Here is a 24,155-nt window from a genome sequence, read left to right on the forward strand (position 1 = left end):
TTGGCTTCTGGCTAACGTTGACCCCCAGGATGTTGGTAGTGGGAGATTCAATGATGATAATGCCATTGAATATCAAGGGGAGATGGTAAGATCCTATGCTGTTGACGATACGCATTATCTAGCACTTGTGTGGCGTGAATATAACTTGCCATTGATCAGACCAAGCCTAAGTGTTAAACAAGTCTTGCTGTAAGCAGGCACAGACTGTGAGTATCTGAGGATTTGAGAATAGTATTGAACACTCTGCAATCATCAGAACACAACCCCCATTTCTGACCTTATGTTGGAGGGAAGGTCATTGATGAAGTAGCTGAAGATGCTTGGGCTAGGATACTATCCTGAGGAACTTCTAGAGCATTGGCTTTGGGCTGAGTTGATTGGCCTCCAACAACCACAACCATCGTCCTTTTTAGTCGGTATGATTTCAACCAGTGGAGAGTTTCCTCCCTGCTTCCCACTGAATTCAATTTTGCAGGGGCTCCTTGATGCCACACTTGGCCAAATGCAGCCTAGATGTCAAGGACAGTCACTTTCACCTCACTTCTGGAATTCAGCTCTTTGTCCCTGTTTGGACCAAGGTTGTAATGAGGAGCTTAGTGGCCATGATAAAACCCAAACAGAGCAGGTTTTTGCTGAATAAGTGCCATTTGATGACACCTTCCATCATTTTGCTGATGATTGAAAGTAACTGATGGGACGGTAATTGGCCATATTGGATTTGTCTTGCTTTTGGTGGACAAGACAAACCTGGGCAATTTTCTACAGTTTAATAAAAGCAAAATACTGCAGATTCTGGAGATTTGAAATAAAAACAGAATGTGCTGGAAAAACTGAGCAGGTCTGGTAGCATCTGAAGAGGGAGAAACAGAGTTAACACTTCGAGCCCAACATGACTCTTCTTTGAAAAAAGAGTCTGTTTCTCTTTCCAAAGATGCTGCCAGACTTGCTGAGTTTTTCCAGCACTTTCTGTCAGATAGATGTCAGTATTGCAGTTGTACTGGAACAGCTTGGCTAGGGGTGCGGCTAGTTCTGGAGTACAAGTCTTCAGTACTGCATCCAAGATGCCTGCAGCCATCACTTGATATCACCTACAATGAATTGAGTTTTCTGAAGACTGGCTCTCTTATGGTGTGGACCTCAGGTGTAGGCCGAGGTAGATTATCCACTTGGCACTTCTGGCTGAAGGTGGTTACAAATGCTTCTTGTGTTTTGCACTATGTGCTGTGTTCCCCCATCATTGAGATTGGGAATCTTTCTGGAACCTCTTCTTCTGGTTAGTTGCTTAATTGTCCACCACCATTCACATCCTGCCAGAAGAGAAAAGGCTGACACATCTTCAAACTTATCTCTGATGTTGCGTCGGAGGTCCTGGTCCAAACACTGGACAGCAGGAAGGAGATTCCATTTTCTCCAGGGAATGGGTAGTTGGCATGTGGGTCACAGTGGAGAAAGTCCTCCAAACAATACCTCTGTCTCCAGTTGAAAAAGGTTGCAGCGAACATCAATGCCAGGAGCTTGCTTCCCAACACAAAAAAAATGTTAACTATCCTCGCAGTTTGCCAAGATAAGAGTTGTAACCCTCAGCTCTTTTAGTCTCTACTTACACCTCCACCACCATTGACCTCACTTCATTGCAATAGTTCCCTCTCTCACTCTGTTCCAATCTCCTACTATCACAGCACCATACTTGACTCCACCTTCTCTTTCTACTCCCACACTCTGCGCTTCCTACCCTAACGACAATGGCAACTCTCACTGCCTAACACCTCATACTTTGCAGATTACACCTGAGCTACTCTTCCATTGCAGACACATTCTCTAAGCATCTAATCAGGCTCTCACCAACAGTAAGAGAAGGTTGTGTATACATACGAGCCTGCAACTGCACCTGGTTGCAGCTCCCTTACCTGGTGGAAGCAAATGTATTTAGCAATGACATGCAATGGGAAAGACAAAGCTGGGGAGAGTGACAATGTTGGAGGAGATATAGAATAGGGTTTCTTCAGACTTTATCCTCTTATTCGTGTCTTACTTCTATTTCACCTTACACACTCAGCCACTTCTGTCTGTACTCTCCCTTCACACTAAAAACTAACCTTTTTTCCTCTCTTTAATTTCAAGTTCTGGTAAGGTAGCCCAACAAAGAAGGATTTGCTAAAGGATTCAGTAATAGGGAATGAACCAGGGTAGATAAAAAATGTAAAAGTAGGGGAACATACAGGAAATAGCAACCAAAGTATAATAGTCCTTAAGTTAATAAGTGAAAGGGACAAAAGTATGACAAAGACCAAGGCAATAGATTGGGAAAAAGCTGATTTTGCAGGGCTAAGAATAGAATGGGAGAAAATAAAATGGACAGCAAAACTTGCAAACAAATATATACAAAATCAATGGGAAACATTTAAAATGGTGTTTAATTTCCCGTAAGGAATGGTGTACTGATTCTCCTCCCTCCCAGTTACTGTAAATTAAATTTGTTGGTGGCCAGACTAGAGTGGGAAAGGAATGGGGAAGTACCCTGTTCCATTTTAACTGTCCTGTTGCCTGGTTTCGACCAAATAGAATGGCAGCTTTTATCTGAAATGACTTTCAAGATGTCCAAGACTCCCACAGGAGGCAGGTGGGAGCCTCATCAATACTGTGCAAATTGGAATCATCTTATGCAGTTGTGACCCTGTCACAATTTTAACAAAAAACAGAAAGCCCACCCACTGGCTGTCCCATTAGGGGAAACCTGGCAGGATCATCTGCAGAATGTACAGACTGCTGGATTTAAAGTGACCCCAAGCTGCAGGCATCGAGATCAGCTACACCAAAGTACAACTGAACTGAGGCCCCATCTGCCCTCTCAGGTGGACATAACAGGTCACATGGCACTATTTTGAAGAGGAGCAGGAGAGCTCTCCCCCCTGTCTCACCCAATATTTATCCCTAAATCATCACTAAAACAGGTTTTCTGGTTATTATCACATTGGGCAACATTTCCCCCCCACCGTTGGGGAGGATGTGCGGGAGCGGGTGCGGGTGGGCAGGTGCCTGATCGGCGCCCTCAATTGGGGGCACACTGCCATTTTAAATGGGCAGGCCAATTATGTCCTGCCCAGCGTGACGTCCTGCTATGCGCTCCATGTGCAGGCTGGGGGGAGGATTCCCTGAGTCGGGAGTGCACATGCACATGAAAGAGCGTACAGATCTCCCTGAGGCAAAGTGCTGCCTCAGGGTGATCGGCTCAGATTTGAAACTTCAAATAAAAATGAGAAAAAAATTTTGCTGCCACGTCCCCTCATGTGACACTGTCACGTGAGTTGGGACATGTCCATAACTCTTATTTTGAAATATTCTGAGATTTTTAAATCACTCATGAAACCTTATCCCGCCCATTGATGAGGTTTCATGCTTTTTCAGAAGCCCGCCAGGGCTCCCGGCCTGCCCGGCAACCTTAAGATTAATTTTTTCAATTAGTTTTCTAATGGCCTTAATAAGCCGTTGACAGCTTGGGGGTGGGGGGTGGGGGGGGGGGGGGGGGTGCGCGCGCGCAGCATCTGCCGATGTGAAAATCTAAGTGACGCAGGGTGACGTCGGGATGCATGCCCGACATCACCTCATGTCATTTTACACGTCAGCCATGTTATCATGTTGCCATGTTATCTTCAAAATTATTTCATTGGCTGTAAAGTGCTTTGCAATAACCTGAGTTTGTGAATGAAGCAAGTTCTTTCCTTCTTTTGTTCCTTATATCTTCCCAGCTGTTTTCTCATCTCCTTTCGTCTCTTTCGCTTCTCCTCAAATTGAATTCATCATTGATATAGAACAGCTGATCACAAATACCATTTTGTTTGGTTGGTCTGCATATTTCCAGCTTGGTTTTATTCCACTGAGCATATGTAAACTAATTAACTGTCTGGAATCTCCACAGTTATTACTGTTCATGCTTTTATTATCAATGTGTTTATTTAAAACATGAAATGAAGTTACTTGCTTACACCAAAGGGAAAATGAGATGACAAAAACATCTGGGGCAGAGTCTGACAGGCCCCTGCTGGTGGGTTTACAGGCAGAGGTGCCTGTAAAATTCTCTGGATGACTTCCCTGCCGCTCTACCCACCCACCCTGACCTATCCGCAATTTTGCCATGGTCGGTTGAGGCCCAGCCCACTCACCCTCATTTGAGGCTGGTGAGAGGACTTCAAGGGTCGGGGAGAGCCCAGCAGACCATCCTGCTCAGGCCTCAGATGGGAAGGATGGATGCCTCCCTCAAAGGCCTTTCCACATTGGGCATCCCACAACCAAATGCCTGCCCCCCAAGGGGGTGCTCCCTCCCCCACTGCCCTCTCCATCAAGGCTCCGTCCTCCACCGCTCTCCCCCACCCCACACCCTGTCCCTGGGCCTCACCTTCCCTCGTTGACTTGAGAACCTCTGCACTTACCTGGTCCTGGTACTTAGAACCTGGGGACTGCTTGTAATCGCAGTCCTGGCCACAGCTGTCACTGGTGATGCTTGGACTACAGAGCTCTCTGAGGTGGGATATCTGCCCGTGTGAGGGGCGGAAACCCTGTCTCCAGCCAATTAATGCTCCATGGAGCTTTAACCATCTGCGGGGCTACTGTAAATGACGGGGATGCATTTCTGCAGACTCTTTAGGTGGCATACTGCAAAACCTTGTCATTCAAAAAATCCAGCCCCTGAAATTGCTTTCATGCTGCCTGTAATGCTGATAATATGAAGCAGGTATCACCAAATCTCCCCACTTGGCTGAGAAAATGCATGTGGCACAGGGAGACAATGGGAGGAGAAAAGGAATGTTTTTTTTTTATATTACATTAATTTTATAGACATTACATGGCAATATTTTAGATTAAAATTATATATACAGAGGAATAAAGAGATGTAAAGCTAGCAGGAACAATTAGGAATTAAATTTCCTTTTTTTCCAGCAGATTATATTCATAAAAGATTGTGGGTTTCAGTGGAAATTGCTGATAATGTGCTTTTGGAACAGTGACCAGGTACTAAGTACAGTCTAACAACTCTTTAACAAGCAGTGAATGGCATTTGATAAAATGTCATGCACTGCCAGATGGTTTGTATTGACCAATATGAATCATTATATTTCAGATATCCACTGCCATCTGACATTCCATATGCTGGGCGAATTTAAATTGAGGTACTCACCAGGGGACCTAATGCACAGCCTTTAACTGTACAAGCTTGAACTCTAAAGTTATGGAGACTCCACGGTGTTAGATCATTAACATGACAGCCAAGTGAAGAAGAGGAGTTTTCCACTAACACTCCATTCATAAACAGTCCATAATTTATGATAATACCTTTGGTCAATAAAAAAGTGACAAAAGTTAGCAGTTTAAGATACATAGAATACATATGTTAATGAGTGCATTTGGCATGTATATTTTCTGGGAGTCAACAGAAGATTTTTTTCCTTTAGTGAGAAGGACATCACAATTCATCTAACTGAAGCATCTTGGCTATTGATGTCTAATAACTCTTACTGCTAACAAAATAAAGAATAAAATGGGATAAATATGACATTCCTACAAACTTCATGGTATATTATAGAAAGATAGCTGATACCACAGTGAATACCAGGTAGGAAGCTCATCTCAGGTTGAATAATAGAATTTTCTCATGATTTGAAATTGGGCTTGATGAAAATCTCATTTGACTGAAATGAGATGATTGTCTTGAAATTATTGTGGAGTATTCAATATTCTCCAATTACTAAATAATAAATTGAACGGTTTTTCTAATTATATTTACAGGATAATCCATTTGTTTTCTTTTGGAACATAAATACAATGATAGGATATTCAAATGGGAATCTCATATTAATTAAGTATTTAAAGTCAAACTTGTAGAAAATTGTAGGAAATGCCAATTCTGACCTGAGGAAAAAACAGTAATGTGTGAATATGTTAATGTACTTTTGTGTTTTTACATACATTTTGCACAGTAATAAACCATATTTTTAAAACAAATATAAAATGTCTAAATATAAAGCTATATATTGATAAACCATAAATACATGCCCATACTCAAATGTTATTTGTTTGCATACGAATAATTAACTATCATTGGGAAGCTTCTGTGCCACAAATGTTGAAGTAACTTTTATGACAGTTGATGTTAGCAATCATTCTGTCATAAACTGCAGTTTTACAGTTGCATTGCTGGTAGCTGACAAAAATGTGCTGCTTGTAATTCTTGTGAAGTTCATATATAGTACTGTAGTAGGTTCTTATTAAAATATTTAGAAATCATACTGACAAATTATTTTTGCCACGCATATATCATTTCTTTCATATACTCCATTTGAATTGTTGTAATGAAGGTGAAGGAACATTGTTGTTAGCATAATCTGATATTCTGATCAGTATCAAACAAACATCGATGGTGTCCGTTCCTCAGTTATGCACTGGCCTCAATGTGTACCATACACACAAAAGACTAAAAATTGGGCTGCTCCATTTTTTGGGCGGGGATTGTGACCTACTTGCAACTGTTGCCATGGAGGTAGGCAACATGCAAATTTGACAGTACCATCTCATCTACCTGATTGGTTCAAATGGGGCCCGGGCTGTTGGCTGCCTGAGCATCCACCAAGGGGTTGAACAGCATTTGCTCATTTCACATGGTGCAGCCAGTCTGTTCCTCTTAAAGGAAATCTGCCCCATTTAAAGGGGAGAAGCACTCAGTGGAAGCTGCTGTTGACTGCTTAATGTAAGAGTTGCATAAACAGACCACCAGGGAAGAGAGAGGACTTCTGGTTCACAGATGGAGCTCTGGATGAAGAGGACAGGAGGAAAGATGCCACGTCTCTGTGGGGGTCCAGGAGGCCCTCAAGGTAAACCTTCAGAAGGGGTTGGGAGCAGGTGGTCAGAGAGGTCAATCTTTGCAGTCTGACCCCAATGACCCTGGTAGTAGTGCCACTAGAAGTCTAATGACCTCACATGGGCGGTCAAGGTCAGAGAATGCATCTTCTTATGACATCTCCGGCCCATCACAACACCATCCTCTCACGCTTCTCAGTGCATCATATCCACATCACTCCCCCATTAGGAGACCTTGGCACTCACCATGCATTAACATAATCCATCTCATCCTCACTCACATTTTAATGATGCCAGCCTTGCACCCAGCTCCCACTGCTTCCACATATCTCTGGTTATTTCGTTGTGGCAGACACATCAGCAAAGCATAGTGCAAAGCAATCACTAACTTTATTCCCTCACTCTTGCAGGACAAGATGGCACACAATATAAGGGAAGGAGCAGAATTAGTGAGGGAGAAGGATGCCTGAATTTCCAGAGCCCTTCACATTTTCCACATTATAGGGCTACCTGTGGCATTCAACATTGCTGAGAACATTCAGGATGACAGTATGTTCCTGTCCTTTCATACCTCCCAGTTCACCCTCATACTGCTAATTGACATGGTGGGTAAGTTGCTGAGGGTGTGGCCATGGACCTTTTGCTTCACATCCGACTCCCTTGCTGTCAACCCAACCTTACCCTTTCTGATTTCCTGGTTTCAGACACCAAACTTCCAGCTGCCACAGCAGCCCAGGAGGAAGAGAGAGAGAATACAATGGCTCTAATGAAGAGGTCCCATCACTTGATCTGACTCTCACAGCCACCAGAGCAGATCTTGGAACTACATGTACTTTAAAGACTGGTATTGACTTGAAATGTGAGCCTGTGGGTCTATAGCCAGGCCAGGAAAAAAAAAAGGATAGTTTCTGTGCCAGCACACCATAGGGCAAAATTACAGAGCCCTGCTAGAGGATGCTCAGGTGAAGACCTTGATGGGGTGACATACAGGAGAGCACTGATGAGCATGCCCATTGAGATGCTGCCGGCATTGACCGGCTGTCACACAGCTTCCTGTCACTATCAAGGAGCATGGAGGAGGCCGGCTTTAATTTGACAGAGGGCATTGGGCAGAGCTTTCTTTCTCCATAGCCTCTGCCCCATCTTCCTGTCATGTTGCATACACAGAGGTACTGCAAATGCAGCCCCTATACCTGTTGTAGTCTTTGTGTGGACAGGTCAACAAATCCTCTGTCCTTCCTTTGAGTATGCAGGAACACTCTCTGCCAAATCCAGGAACTCATCATACCACCTCCAAAACCACACTGCAGTACTTCCAAAGATGTTGCAACAGCAGACGTTACCTTAAATTACTTTATGTGTAAGTTAGGTGCCTGGCTCTTTAAATAATGGCCATGCTGGGCCGCTATTGCAGCTGAGCGCATCTTCCTTGGTGAATTACAAGTGAATATGTTGAATGGACCTACCTGGTCCAAATGTGTCAAATCAGGCCATACGGCTGGTTGATGACATGGGAGGTTTCCAGCGCACGTAATGGATGCCCACGTAAGTGCCCTTTCCAGTATGGGGCACCACGCGAGCTATACTGGAAGCGGCTGGAGGTGTTGCACATCCCATTTGGAGGACTTCCAGCTTCCATAGCACTGCATCCAGTTGCACTATGGATGCAAATCTCTTGGCCAGTGGGCTGAATATTCCTGGCCCCGTGATGGCAAGCGTGGAGGCGAGGGGTCCAGGAAAAAATGAGGAACTGCATCATGACGATTCATGGGTGTATTCCTGCCATTGTGGAGATTTCTGATTGTCAGGTGGGGTAATGGATTGGCTGACAGCACTACAAAGGCAGGTGGCCAATTAAATTGATCATGGACCCAACTTGGTCCAATTTTGCAGGTACGCTGGGATTTTTCCACCAGCAAAGTGGTCCACTAATGGAGGCTGCCATCTCCATGGAAGTAGCCTCCCTGCATCAGACTGGGAGGCCATCAGAGCCAGAGGCTCCATGCTCCAAAGAGGGGCCCCCATACAGGAAAGGTCACATCCACAGCCCAAGCAATGCACCTAGATTTATACTTCAAGGGGCCTAACAGTTTATCCCCTAATAATCTTACCCTTAAATGCATGGGTCTGAGGACATTCCATGTTGAGGCACCCTCACAGTCCCCACCTACCTCAGCAATATGCACCTCTCCCAATAGGGCTTCTGCAGCTCCAGAGCTGCTGGCCCCCTGGTGTGGCTGGCAGCATCAAGAACTCACCCGACATCTTAATAGGACAGAGAGGAGTTAGGAGGCTGCCTCCAGGAAGGTTTTGCCTTCAGGTGCGATGCCGGTAAGTGTAGAATCAGGACCTCCATTTGGTACTGACATCAGGCACCAGAGGCCAGTGGGGAAATCCAGCCAAATGTTTCTGCCAAAATACAATTCAGTGTTCCAGTTCATAAATTTCACACCAGTAGTCCCATGCCAGAATAAAATTAAGGTGGTTTTAGGTGTTGAACAAATAGATTGTTCCATTCTCACATTTACACTGGTTTTGCAGGGTTCTGTGGATAGGTCCACTACAAAGTTACTGCAATTTTCCCAGGAGTATGGAATCTGGACTATTTTGCAATTGATTTTTATGATGTCAACACAATTGTCAGATAGACAGAGTAGGTTTTATAAAGTATGAAACTATATATAGGCAAATGTAAGTCCCATATGTCCCAGTAAAAAAAAGCATGGGGTGAATTTTTACATTTTGGGGTGGGGTGTGGGAGGCCGAAGCGGAAGGCACGGTCCATCGCTTCCCTACTCTGCCCTTTATACACGCTGTTGTGGCTAATTAGCATCGCCAGGCGGGAAGCCAACAAACTAGGTGAAGGAAGGGTGGGTAGCCTAACCAATCGGGCCTCTAGGGAGGGACATCCAATGGGACAGTGGTCAGACCGTGAACTGGATGTCAGTCACAACTACCCATTCAAGGCACCCTGGCATGGATTTGAGGCAGCTGCAGGAGAAATCTCCTTGTGGAAGAAGGGCCTCATTGACAGAATATTGTTCAGAAGCCTGAATACATTGAAGTATTGGTGAAGCAAGCGGTAAGAGTCATTTTCCATTTTGGTGATGAGTGGGCCAGCTGTATCTCATTCAGCACCCTTTCCCAAGATAAAAGAACATCTTAACATATCTGTCCCATTCCCAGTCTGAATAAGAAGTGTTCAAAGAAACATCATATTCTACTTTTTAACTCTGTTTGTCTCTCCACATTGGAAGAAACGCAGCCAATGCCTTCTCCAGCTTTACATCTACAATGAATAATGGAGGAAGGGCAGATGGAGAGGCCCAGACCCACGACTGTGTGGGTCACAATGGGGATGTGGGGCACAAGATACACCAGGAGATGGAAAAGGCATGTAAGAAAGGCAAGGTTACAGTGATCATGGGGGATTTCAATATGTAGGTAGACTGGGAAAATCAGGTTGGTAGTGGATCGCAAGAAAAGGAATTTGTAGAATGTCTATGAAATGGCTTTTTGGAGCAGCTTGTGTTGGAGCCCACTAGGGAACAGGCAATTCTAGATTTAGTGATGTGTAATGAGGCAGATTTGATAAGGGAGCTTAAGGTGAAGGAACCCTTAGGAGGAAGTGACCATAATATGATAGAATTCACCCTGCAATTTGAGAGGAAAAAGCTGGAATCAGATGTAACGGTATTACAGTTGAATAAAGGCATGAGGGAGGAGCTGGCCAGAATTGACTGGGAGATGAGCCTAGCAGGAAAGACAGTGGAACAGTAATGGCAGGAGTTTCTGGGAGTAGTTTGGGAGAGACAGCAAAAATTCATCCCTAGGAAGAAGAAGCATACTAAAGGGAGGATGAGGCAACCATGGCTGACAAGGGAAGTCAGGGACAGCATAAAAGCTAAAGAGAAAGCATACAATGCGGCGAAGAGCAGTGGGAAACCAGAGGATTGGGAAGCCTACAAAGACCAACAGAGGACAATTAAAAAAGAAATAAGGAGGGAGATGATTAAATATGAGGGTAAACTAGCCAGTAATATAAAAGAAGATTGCAAGAGTTTTTTTAGATATATAAAGGGTAAGAGAGAGGCAAAAGTGGACATTGGGACGTTGGAAAATGACGCTGGAGAAGTAGTAGTGGGGAACAAAGAAATGGCGGAGGAACTGAATAGGTACTTTGCGCCAGTCTTCACGGTGGAAGACACGAGTAACATCCCCAAAGTTCAAGAGAGTTGGGGGGCAGAGATGAGTATTGTGGCCATTACCAAGGAGAAGGTGCTTGGAAAACTGAAAGGTCTGAAGGTGGATAAATCACCTGGACCAGATGGATTACATCCCAAAGTTCTGAAGGAGATAGCTGAAGAACTAGTGGTGATCTTTCAGGAATCACGGGAGTCAGGGAAGGTGCCAGAGGACTGGAAAATTGCTAATGTAACCCTCCTGTTTAAGAAGGGATTGAGGCAAAAGATGGGAAATTACAGGCCGATTAGCCTGACCTCGGTCGTTGGTAAGATTTTAGAGTCCATTATTAAGGATGAGGTTTCAGAATATTTGGAAGTGCATGATAAAATCGGGCAAAGTCAGCATGGTTTCATCAAGGGGAGGTCATGCCTGACAAATCTGTTAGAATTCTTTGAGGAGGTAACGAGTAGGTTAGACAAAGGAGAGCCAATGGACTTCCAGAAGGCCTTTGACAAGGTGCCGCACAGGAAGCTGCTCAGTAAGATAAGAGCCCATGGTGTTAGAGGCAAGATACTAGCATGGATGGACGATTGGCTGTCTGGTAGGAGGCAGAGAGTGGGGATAAGGGGGTCCTTCTCAGGATGGCAGCTGGTGACTAGTGGCGTTCCGCAGCGGTCAGTGTTGGGACCACAACTTTCCACTTTATATATTAATGATCTAGATGAAGGAACTGAGGGCATCCTGGCTAAGTTTGCAGATGATACAAAGATAGGTGAAGGGACAGGTACTATTGAGGAGACAGGGAGGCTGCGGAAGGATGTGGACAGGTTAGGAAAATGGGCAAAGAAGTGGCAGATGGAATACAACATGGGGAAGTGTGAGGTCATGCACTTTGGTAGGAAGAATAGAGGCATAGACTATTTTCTAAATGTGGAGAGAATTCAGAAATCCAGAGTGCAAAGGGACTTGGGAGTCCTAGTCCAGGATTCTCTTAAGGTTAACTTGCAGGTTGAGAAGGTAGTTAGGAAGGCAAATGCAATGTTGGCATTTATTTCGAGAGGACTAGAATATAAAAGCAGGGATGTGCTGCTGAGGCTTTATAAGGCTCTGGTCAGACCACATTTAGAATATTGTGAGTAATTTTGGGCCCCTTACCTCAGGAAGGATGTTCTGGCCCTGGAAGAGGAGGTTCACGAGAACGATCCCAGGAATGAAAGGCTTAACATATGAGGAACGTTTGAGGACTCTGGGTCTATACTCGATGGAGTTTAGAAGGATGAGGCGGGATCTGATTGAAACTTACAGAATACTGGAAGGCCTGGATAGAGTGGACGTGGGAAAGATGTTTCCATTAGTAGGAGAGAGTAGGACCCGAGGGCACAGCCTCAGAGTAAAGGGAAGACCTTTTAGAACAGAGATGAGGAGAAACTTCTTTAGCCAGAGAGTGGTGAATCTATGGAATTCATTGCCACAGAAGGCTGTGGAGGCCAGGTCATTGAGTGTATTTAAGACCAAGATAGATAGGTTCTTGATTGGTAAGGGGATCAAAGGTTATGGGGCGAAGGCGGCAGAATGGGGTTGAAAAACTTATCAGCCATGATTGAATGATGGAGCAGACTCGATGGGCCGAATGGCCTAATTTCTGCTCCTATGTCTTATGGTCTTATGGACTGACTCACTGCATGTCCTCTTCCACTTGGTGAGTGATCAGCGGGAAATCCTCATGCCAGGCCATGGGAAGAGAAGACCTCCCTGCCAGATCAAAGAGATCTGGATGGAGGTTGCAGAGGACGTCAGCAGTCATGGAGTTATCCGAAGCACCTGGCTGCAGTGCCAAAAGAAGTTGAATTACCTCTTATTATCTGCCAGAGTAAGTGTACAGTCATTTTGCAGATGGACCTATATGGAAGAGTGTGATGTGTGTCAAGTTGGGACTGCCTAGTGTCTTGGCAAAGTGCACAAGGCAGCCTGAAGCAGACATACCACTCTGCATGGTACTGGTGGATTCTGGTGAGTGGGTGGGATGGAGTGAGGGGGTATGTTTCTAAAGTACAAGACCTGTTAGATAACATTACAATGTATTACAATCCCCCTTTTTGTCTGCAGGAGAAAAGGGCACCTAATGCCTGTGAGATGTCGCGGACAGGAGGAGGCTATTTTCACTCTGTTGGAGCAGGAGGTGCTGGAGTTGGCATCAAAACCAATGGAGTCACACCACTGGCTGTGGTGAGTTTGGAGGAAGGCCTTGGGTGGTGAGATTCCAAAAGCAGAAGACTCTCTCCTATAAAGATAGTGCTGAAGGGGTGGGGGTGTTGCAGGGTGGGGAAACTGGGCAAGGTGGCAGGGAGAGAACATTGATGGGTATGACTTTGGAGCATTTGGGGAGGAATGTGTGTCTTAATTTTGAGGGGGTGAGGTCTCAGCCCTGTCACCATCACCCAAGAGTGGGGTGTGTGTGTGTGTGCGTGCGTGCGTGCGTGTGTGTGTGTAAGTTGGCTCAAATGAAGATAGAAAATATGAGCAGGAGTTGGTCATTCAATCCTTCGAGCCTACTCTGCCATTTAATGTGATCACGGCTAATCCTCTTTCCCAACACCATGCTCCCGCTCTCTCCCAATAACCTTTGATGCATTTAGAGTCTAGATATATACCTATTTACTCCTTAAATATATTCAGTGACTTGGCCTCCGCAGCCCTTTGTGGAAGAGAACTGCACAGGTTCACCAACCTCTGAGTGAAGAAGTTTCTCCTCATCTCAGTTCTAGATGGTCTACCCGTATCCTGAGACTGTGACCTCTTGTTCTAGACCCCCCCCAGCCAGAGGAAGCATCATCCCTGCATCCAGTCTTTCCAGGCCTGTCAGAATTTTATACGTTTCAATGAGATCCCCTCTCATTCTTCTAAACTCCAGTGCATACAGGCGTAATCGGCCCAATCTCTCTTCATATGAAAATTCTGCCATCCCAGGAATCAGTCTGGTGAACCTTCACTGCACTCTCTCTGTGCAAGTATATCCTTTCTTAGGTAAGGAAACTAAAACTGCACACACTACTCCAGGTGTGATCTCACCAAGGCCCTGTACAGCCGCAGTAAGATATCCCGGCTCCTGTACTCAAGTCCTCTCACAATGAAGGTCAACATACCACTTGCCTTCTTAACAGCTTGATGCGACTGCATGCTTGCTTTCAGTGATTGGTGTTCAAGGACTCCCAAATTCCCTTGTACATCAACATTTCCCAATATATCACCATTTAAAAAGTACTTTGCCATTCTGTTTTCCCTACTGAAGTGGATAACTTAACATTTATCCATGTTATACCGCATCTGCCATGCCTTTGCTCACTCACTCAACTTGTCTAAATCAACTCGAATCCTCTTTAACATCCTCCTCACCACTCCCACCAAGTTTTGTGTCATCAGCAAACTTGGAAATATTACATTTGGTTCCCTCATCCAGATCATTCATATGTATCGTGAATAGCTGGGGTCCAAGCACTGATCCCTGCGGTACCCCATTAGTCACTGCCTGCCACTCTGAAAAGGACATTTATTCCTACTCTTTGTTTCCTGTCTGCTAAGCAATTATCAATCCATGCCAATATATTACCCCCAATACCATGTGCTTTAATTTTGCACACTAACCTCTTATGTGGGACTTCATCAAAAGCTTTCTGAAAATCCAAATACACCACATCCACTGGTTCTCCCTTAACTATTCTGCTAGTTACATCCACAAAAAATTCCAGGTTTCTCAAACATGATTTCCCTTCCATAAATCCATGTTGACTTTGTTTAATCCCATTGATAGTTTCTAAGTGTCCTGTTATCAAATCCTTTATAATAGGCCCTAGCATTTTCCCTACTACTGATGTTAGGCTAACCGGTTTGTAATTCCCTGTTTTCTCCCTCTGTCCTTTTTTTAAATATGGGGTTACATTTGTCATCCTCCAATCTACAGAATTTTGGAAGATGACAATCAATGCATTCATTATTTCCATGGCCACTTCCTTTAGTGCCCTTTGGGATGTAGATTATCAGGCACTGGGGCTTTATCGGCTTTCAGTCCCATTAATTTCTCCAGCACTATTTTTTTAGTAATATTAATTGCCCTCAATTCCTCCTTCTCACTGGACCCTTGGATCCCTACTATTTCTGGGACGTTATTTGTGTCTTCCTCCATGAAGACAGAATTGGTCTGCCATTTCCTTGTTCTCTATTGTAAATTCTCCTTTTTCGGACTGTAAAGGACTTACAATACAGCTATATGGTGGCCTTCATAATCCTTGCTTGTTTCAGCTCCAGCCACCAGCCCTGAGGGCAGGTCAATGTTAACCGCTGAGGAAGAGGAGAAAGCCTCAGAGGGTGCACCATCATACCCTTATGCAGCACCTAGCACAACTGCAGATACACATACTTCGATGGGTATGTGCAATGTGGCTGAAAGGAATCCGCACACATTGGTGAGAGCACATCACAATTGCAAGACCAACTGTCAGAGACTGAGATAGTGCAGGCCTCTAGCACTTGGAGGAGTGCTGCAGGCAACCTAGGTGCTGAACCCCAGATTGATGACAAGCCTCTGGAGTCGTCCATCAGGTGACAGATGCTGGACGTATAGTACAAGGTACGTGGAGATGTGGCAGAACTTCCAGAGGGATTGCACGTACTGGCACGGACAGTGGAGGATTCTATCCAGGACATGAGCTCTGCAATCACCCACTCTTCAGAACATGTGGCTTCCTCCAATGAAAGACTGGCGACTGTCATAGAGGGCCAAATCCAACAGCTCACTGATGGGATACTGGGTATGTGCTCTGACCAGCACTCCACCTACTCATTTCTAACCTCTGGTGCCCAGAGCCAAGGTGAGAGGAGGCCGAGGTGCCTGGATTCACAGCCAGGTGTGGACCCTCTCAGGAAAGCAGGGAGGACCAAATGGACCTGGCGGTGGTGGATGAGAAGCTTCTGTCACCATCGGGGGTGAGGGGGCCACCACTCAGGGCACTTCTGATGGGAAGAGCCTCTTCTCCACCCCTCTGGCATTGACACAAATGCCTCAGAGTGTCATAGTGACAGATGAGACCTCTGCCACTTATCAGCAGACCTTCCAGCCTCAGGCAACCAGAGGACGCCCGCCAAAGTCATCCCAGGCAAAGGGACATAAGGGTCAGCAGCCTATCTCCAGCACAACCAGCAATGAGGGAGGAGTGCTATGCTTTAGCACCCGGAAAAGAATCAAGAAAACAGCCATTAGTCACACATGGATTCACAAGGATGATTTTGTAGTTCTGCTTGTTATGAAAAATGTTGTTTTAATTTTGTATTAAATTACTGTTGTTTGCACTGGTTGCTCCAGCTTTATTTGTGTTTCATGTGTGTGATGCGGTGATCTGGATTTGGATTGACTAAATGCTTTCAATAGAGCTTGTACTCACATGGGTCCCTCTGATCAGGCTCATTTACTCCCTCACCATTGGAACATATACAGGCAGCTCTGGTGTTGATGCTTGGGAGAGACAAAGGGGAGGTGACTATAGCAAAGATTGTCTTGCAGAGCGAATTGCACATTACTAGATAAATAGTTGTAATATTAGAGACTCACATGTGTCACTGGCATCCAAAACCTCCTGTGCATTGGCTTCCACAGCTAGCTGGGCCTGGCTCACCCTCCTCACAATAAGACTCTTCATCACACTTGTCTTCATCAGAGGATGCAGCTCGCTGTACTATACCTTGCTCGATCAGGACCTCGCCTCTCTGGAGCGGCAGGTTGTGTAATGCGCAGTGGACCAGGACAATGAGTGAGACACAAGCAGGAATTTTGCAGTGCACCACATGCAAAGTCCAGACATCTAAATCTCATTTTGAGCAGATCAACAGTCAGTTTAGCCCTGTCTTTAAATCCCTTCGCTCCTAATATCTCCTTTTGCAGGATGAAAAAGATGAATGAATGTGCATAAAGCACTGGGAAACTCTCCCACTTTCAGCAGCAGACTCTTCTGTTGAATGCAGCCATAGTCCCACTTGCAGCCTTTCTATCTGCTCTTGCAAGGACTCCTCATATCTGGCATAACTAACTCCAAACGTTTTTCATGTGCGCCCTAACGAAAAGTGGCATAGGCAATGTAAAATGTGAGTCTATTGGCTTGTTAACAAGATGGATGGGCCTTTCATTAGTTCTTTTTTTAAAATAGCAGGCAGGTTGTCAGTTTTAGCACCGCCTGACTACCATATTACCGGAGACCTGTGTGATGACATCAGAATATCAACCTGAAAATCCTCTCAACCAGGCAATGTAAAGAAAATTGGGGTCCTATACCATCACTCTTCATAGCTCTGGACTACAATGTGCATGTTGCCACAGCAACTCAGAGTCAAACTTTTCCATTTATCTCGTATATTGGCAGGCATCCAATGGGTGGAAGATAATGGGGCAGGAGCTAGTCAGGCACTTACAATCACCCAGGGAAATCAGTCACTTCCATCCCCACCCTCGCAACACCGCCCCCCCACCCCCTTTCCCAACCCCCACCCCCGCAAACCTTTGCAATGCCTCGCAGTTTGCAATTTTAATGATGCGGCCCTTCATTAATATGCAAATTGGGCTCCAATTATGTAATTGGGGCTTGTCTATTATTTTAACTGTACGTGAGAGTAGAGAAGCCATTAGTGACTTTTCTGTTACATCCATATACAGGGAAAAGGAATCAAGACTAGAAGAGGCCCAAAAAGATAATTCTTAAAAAAAACTTTCCTTATGGAGCCAGAAGGAACAGGACAGCTACTCCAAGTCCCATCAAGAAAGTTCAGACTTCCTCGACTTCAGGCTCTCCCCTTATAACTTAATTGACATGTGAATGTTTAGGTCCATTTCTGCTGTCCAACACCAGCTTCCTGTTGCTGGACATTGTTCACCTTTCTGAAGGTTTCTTTATATTTTCAGGCTGGAATCTGGCTGAAAAATGCAGATAATGTATTGGTGTTAAAATTGCCTGGTCTCGTGCTGCCAAGTTCAGGAAGATTTGTTATAGGCCTTGATTGCCACCCATCCAGTAAATTGGAGCTCTTGTTTTTCTTTCACAGAGACTACAAGAGGCAAATGCTTTTGTAAGTAAGTGCACCTTTTTGCTGGACAACATGGCACTGAATCTCATAAAATCAAAAAAGTTCAAAAGCTGCAAGCCCAGCGATTGAAATAGGACTGTGCTAACTTGCACCCTCTAATACCAATGCCAGCAGAATTTCAAAGGCCATTGGTTAGTCACCAAATTTGCATGAGCCCAGCAGGTGCCTGTATCATTTCAGCCAGAAAATCCATGCTTACCCTGGCCTCCTTCCAGATCCAATTGAGTGCTCCCTGATTTTCCTGTATGAAAATTGGCAGTGGTTGAGTTTCCGGTTGGACTTCTTAGCATTCAAATTTCCACACCAATTGTGTGGGAAACTAGCTCATAGGCTTTGGGCTCCGCAAAAAAACCAGTGTAAGTTCTGTACCATTTATTTCAAGAAGACCTGCAGCGAACCTGTTGCATGCTGATGGCAGTGATAGTGGCAAAAAAAATTCCCTTTTCCCTCAGCAAATGGATCATCAATAGTATCAGCCAAAATGCTTCCCACAAATGTATTAAAGAGGTGGTTAATGCATGAATCAATATAGCTATCACTTTATCCCCTCTTCTATTAAAAGCAACAGCAACGTGGCACAGCTTCCCAATGCCAATGTATTCCTCAAAGGAGAGAGGTTGTTGATGGTCTTATAACACACCCTGTGCATCAGTGAGCAACCATGTACCATTCAGCTAGGTTGTGTTATAATCATTTTATTTGTAAAAGCCTTTGAAGGTGTGAGTTACCAAGCTTGTTTTAAGCCCCTGCTCAAATGTGTGCCCTGCTGCAATAAGGTTATTCATGATAAGCAATGAAAGAGCTGCTACTTCATAGAACTTGGCATGGACTAGTATAGAAGTGCTATAGGTGAATGTCTGCTCTCTGATGCTCAGTTTGGGTTCTGCCAGGGCCACTCAGCTCCTGACCTTATTACAGCCTTGGTCCAAACATGGACAAAAGAGCTGAATTCGAGAGATGAGGCGAGAGTGACTGCCCTTGAGATCATGGCCACCAGTGACCAAGTGTGGCACCAAGGAGTCCTAGCAAAACTGAAATCAATGGGAATCAGGGGGAAAACTCTCCACTGGTTGGAGCCATACCTAGCAGAAAGAAATCATCTCAGTCCTGGGACATCACTGCAGGAGTTCCTCAGGGTGGTGTCCTAGGCCCAACCATCCTCAACTGCTTCATCAATGCCCTTCCCTCCACAATATGGTGAGAAAAGTGGGGATGTTCATGGATGATTGTGTGACGTTCAGCAACATTCACAACTCTTCAGATGCTGAAGCACTCTGTGTCCATATGCAGCAAGACCTGGACAATATTCAGGCTTGGGCTGATAAGTGGAAAGTAACATACGTGACACACAAGTTCTAGGCAATGACCATCTCCAACAAGAGAGTATCTAACCATTTACCCTTGACATTCAATGACATTACCACTGCTGAATCCCTACTATCAACATCCTGGGGGTTACCATTGACCAGAAACTGAACTGGACTGCCATATAAATACTGTGGCTACAAGAGCAGATCAGAAGCTGGGAATTCTGCAGTAAGTAATTCATCTGACTCCCCAAAGCCTGTCCAACATCTAGAAGGCATAAGTCAGGAGTGTGATGGAAAACTCTCCACTTGCCTGGGTGAGTGCAGCTCCAACAACACTCAAGAAACCTGACACCATCCAGGACAAAGCAGATTGGCATTCCATCCACCACCTTAAACATTCACTCCCTCCACCACCAACACACAGTGGCAGCAGTGTGTGCCATCTACAAGGTGCACTGCAGTAATTCACCAAGGGTCCTTCAAAAGTGTCTTCCAAACCTCTACCAACTAGAAGGACAAGAGCAGCAGATGCATGGGAGCACCACTACCTGCAAGTTCCCCTCCAGGCCAAACCATTCTGACTTGGAAAATATCCCTTTCCTTCACTATCGCTGGGTCAAATTCCTGTAACTCCCTTCCTACCAGCACTTTGGGTGTTCTTACACAACATGTATTGCAGCAGTTCAAGAAGGCAGCACACTGCCAGCTTCTCAAGGGCAATTAGGAATGGACAATAAATGCTGGCCTAGCCAGTGCCGTCCAAATCCCATGAACAAATGAGAAAAAGGTTGACATGCAACAGTACACCCAGTTAACAGTTCTGTTGAGTAGCCTTTCCTTGCCAGTTTCATGATTTACTATCATTTTCATCTGCATCCATACAGGCTTTGCAGGTATATACTGTTGACACGGACCATTTCATCCTGCCAGACAATTTTGAATGCTGTTCTTTGGAGAAAGTACCCTGAAGTGCCAAATAGGGCAACCCCAGACAACCACCTTATGCAGCAGCACCATCAGCTATGTGCCATTTGGTCACAAATCCCTGTTCTTACCTCCATGTTTACTTCTACTTCCCCTTGGGTTTTGCCAGTCATTCTTTTAATCTCTTCCAACTTTTGGGAAACTGTAATCTTGATGGAAATACATTTTAACCTTTCAAAAGGCTAAAACTATTTTTTTCAATAGGATTAACTCTGTTAGAAGTCTCTTTGCTTCATTTCATAGGCTGCTTGCACACATGACCTTTCACCCGTCATGTCATATTCCTGGTGATTGCTATCTCCAGGACCAATGTAGGCAAGTGGCTTGCTATGATTAAATAATTAGGACCGACCTCAGGAAATCCTGTGCGGTCAGCCTAGTATGATGCCAGTGAATACTAGAGCTCACTGCTCTTCTGCTTTGCTGCTTTAGCACCCACATTGAAAAATTCATCCCATGGTAAAAAGAGGAACAAAACAACACTTTAGGTTAAATATATCACCAGGTCTTTATCACTATCATTATTAGTATATTAGAAAAAACTCATTAATCATACAGTGAAAGTTTGACTTGTTATTTTAAATAAACAAGGATGCCCTATATAGGGGCTCAAAACAAACAGGCAGAGTAGAACAAAAACAGAATTACCTGGAAAAACTCAGCAGGTCTGGCAGCATCGGCGGAGAAGAAAAGAGTTGACGTTTCGAGTCCTCATGACCCTTCGACAGAACGAAGTCTGTACACAGTCAAGAAGCTGGCACATACATCTTGCAGATGCAGTACTCGATAACAGCCAAAAGGGAGCACTTTTGAGCCATTTAAATACGACATTAAATGACTGCAATTTCTGAGCTATATAAAATGATGCTATCTCAGGAGTTTTTTATGTGTTAAAATGGTCATTAAAAATTAAGTGCCACATATAAGTTGTCATCTAGAATATTAATTTACCTTTGCTAATCATGTTTTTAACTTGAGGCAAAAAAAAAATCACCCACCATTTGGTAACTCTGGTTCTGTCCATGAGATGTTAAAGGAATTGGACGTATAAGAGCAGACAACTGGAGCAGGGATCTTTTCTGGGGTACTCTCCTCAGTTTTAGCCGTACTAGCTGGACTCATTGTACATCCTCCTCCAGTGCATGTCTGAGAGAAAAAAATCAATAAAAATGTTTCAATCAAATTTTATTCTTTATTGTTATGTACAGTGACTGCTTCCTTAGTGTGTTGTGTACAAGGCTCACTTTTTCTCAAGTAATTAATTTTCTTCTTAATTGTGATGACTATTAAGTGTATTTAGTTTATTTAATTAGGTACAAATTTTAGGTAATCCAGCAGATAGAGGTGAAAATTCCATGAATGCTGTGAATCTGAAATAAAAACATGGATTCATGTCAAGTCAGTTACCTGAATGGAAGGGAGGAAAAATGAGACAAAGGATAAATTGATTAAACTAAAGTCCAGAGCAGCTATGATGTGGATTGAGGCAATGCTGCTGGATAGAAACATTGGGAGATTGGGTGAAGCATTACATTACAGCCAAGGGGAAGTGTTTGAAACAAATCACTAATCTAACTTTCTCCTCCAAATGCTGAATGACTCCTGTGTGCATGTCTAGCATTTTCTTTTTTTCATTTAAGCTACTCTGGTAAAATTATTAAGTTACCAATCGTTTGTCTGCATGATACCTTTCGGAGGTGTATATCGTACACACTGTGGTACACGTCTTTGTAGAAGAAAATATTTCTAGCATTCTGTTGAAAAAAGGGGTTGGAATTTCCATGAGAGTTCTCCTGAGAATCTCTTAGAAATCTGACTGTTTCACTTCAATTAGACTGCTCACATGCATGATTTTCTCTCTTCTACATCCACCCCCATATGTGCTTCTATCTCCAGATCCAATGTGTGCTAATTATTACTTTCACTGTAATTTTGGCAGGTGATCAGCAGAAACTCTGGAGAAACAGTTTTAACGGCTATGCACGGTTTCTGCTGATCTCCCGCTAAAGTTATTGTGCGAGAACCTCCAGAGAAATTCCAGGCACATATACTTTTCAGCACTCACTGTACATCTCTACTTTTTGTTTAACTGTAAAATATTTAGCTTCAAAGAATTTGTGGATGCTCTCCAAATCATTTACTGATGCACTCATCAATTATGTCCAAAAGTAGGTTGAGTGAAAGAGAAAAAGGTATGTTATAACCACAGCAGATCTAAACATAGTACAAGAAATCAAATCATATAGATGTCATTGGCAGCGCTAGAAACATCAATAATAGTCAGGAATAAACAAATAGGCTTTCTATTACAAACTGTTCTGTTTTATTAAAACATTTAAAGATCTTATCTGTAAAGGTAAATGTTTTAATTTTTACTGTTGCTTTCTGATCACTTGTTGTGTTCTTTCATCATTCAGTCCCATATTAAAAAATCCAAGGTTAGAATAATGCTTTCTCAATTAACTCATACATAAGAGAGCTGTAATGTTGTGCTTCTTATGGATATTGGAAATTGGATAATCAAGGTTACCAAATTTTGGTATCGAGATAATGCAAATAATAAAAGGAAAAGTGAAATTATGTTTTCAGATAAGACATTAAAGTCTGCCTGTTCAGAAGGATGTAAAACATCTTACTGCAATTTTAAAGAAGAGCAGGAAATTCTTCCAATGTCCTGACTGGCATTTCTCCCTCAACCAATACTATAAAGAACAGATCCAACTGACCAATCATCTCATTCGCTATTTGTGTTCTAGTAATAATCACTATGGTCATTAATTTGGTCAAGAAATTTAGAAGTTTGCCACATGTCATATTGGTTAAAGTGTCCTGTATTTACCTAGGGAACCTGCCTGAAATTGGCTTTCAGCTCAATTCCTCAGTTAACAGGGGTTCTAAAACCTGCTTAGTTCCCTTTGTCAATCTGGATTGAGACTGAGCTGTATTGCAAGTGAAAAATCACAGCAGGTCAGCTCCCAGCAGCTCGAGGGCAAATAAGTAACCTGGGCAATTTTAACAGCCCACCCACCCAGTTTACGTCGGGTGAGTAGCGTTAAAATGGTTCAATTAGACATAACCATAGGACCTCTTCTATCTGCAGAACTGCTTCCAAACGGTAGGAAAGCTACAGCAGCTCCCCCACTCAAACCCCAAGTTAAAGCTGCACTGGGGTAAAAGGAAATCTGCATAAATGTTTAGGCTATCCCTGAGATGCCCATATACAGATCCCCATGGGATAATATTGGAACTAGTTGAAATCTGAGCAGGTAAATAACCTGATTATTTTTAACTAGAATCTGCCCAGTGGGTAAGGTTAAAATTGATCCCAGTTCCTGAAATAGCCAAGAAAAGTCATTCACAAAGAACATTCTCCCAAACGACCATTCTGGCTGTCAGAAAATTCTAAGTGCAGCACATACAATATTTGATGAAATGTAGTTTTCATGGGAACATTTACTTTCTTTCCCTTTCCCACTTCGTCTTCTGAAATAACTGGCTCATGCTTTCACAAGTGCTGACAGCCTCAGGATCACACCTAAGTGGTCATTATTAATTTATCAGCCAAAATGGTGAAATTCAGCAAGCTGGTGGTCATTACAGCCAAGCTTAAATCTGTCCTCTTGTGACCTTCACATTTACTTTCAAAATAGTGCAATGGGATCTTTTACGTCCACTTAAAAGGGCAGATAGGGTTTACTGTCT

The 24,155-nt window shown here is 43.9% G+C and overlaps 1 protein-coding gene across 1 annotated transcript in view; it reads right to left on the bottom strand.

The window, feature by feature from the left end:
* ush2a (Usher syndrome 2A (autosomal recessive, mild)) overlaps positions 1-24,155 on the bottom strand; it is a 1,196,697-nt gene that overhangs the window by 530,734 nt on the left and 641,808 nt on the right. Inside the window, exons 34-35 of the mRNA XM_041207243.1 lie at positions 21,452-21,599; positions 5,174-5,328 (exon numbers count right to left, since the gene is read on the bottom strand). Of these exons, the coding sequence (XP_041063177.1) occupies positions 5,174-5,328; positions 21,452-21,599 (303 nt within the window). The remainder of the gene's footprint in view (positions 1-5,173; positions 5,329-21,451; positions 21,600-24,155) is intronic.

Source organism: Carcharodon carcharias, chromosome 2, assembly GCF_017639515.1.
Source record: "Carcharodon carcharias isolate sCarCar2 chromosome 2, sCarCar2.pri, whole genome shotgun sequence".
NCBI lineage: Eukaryota > Metazoa > Chordata > Chondrichthyes > Lamniformes > Lamnidae > Carcharodon > Carcharodon carcharias.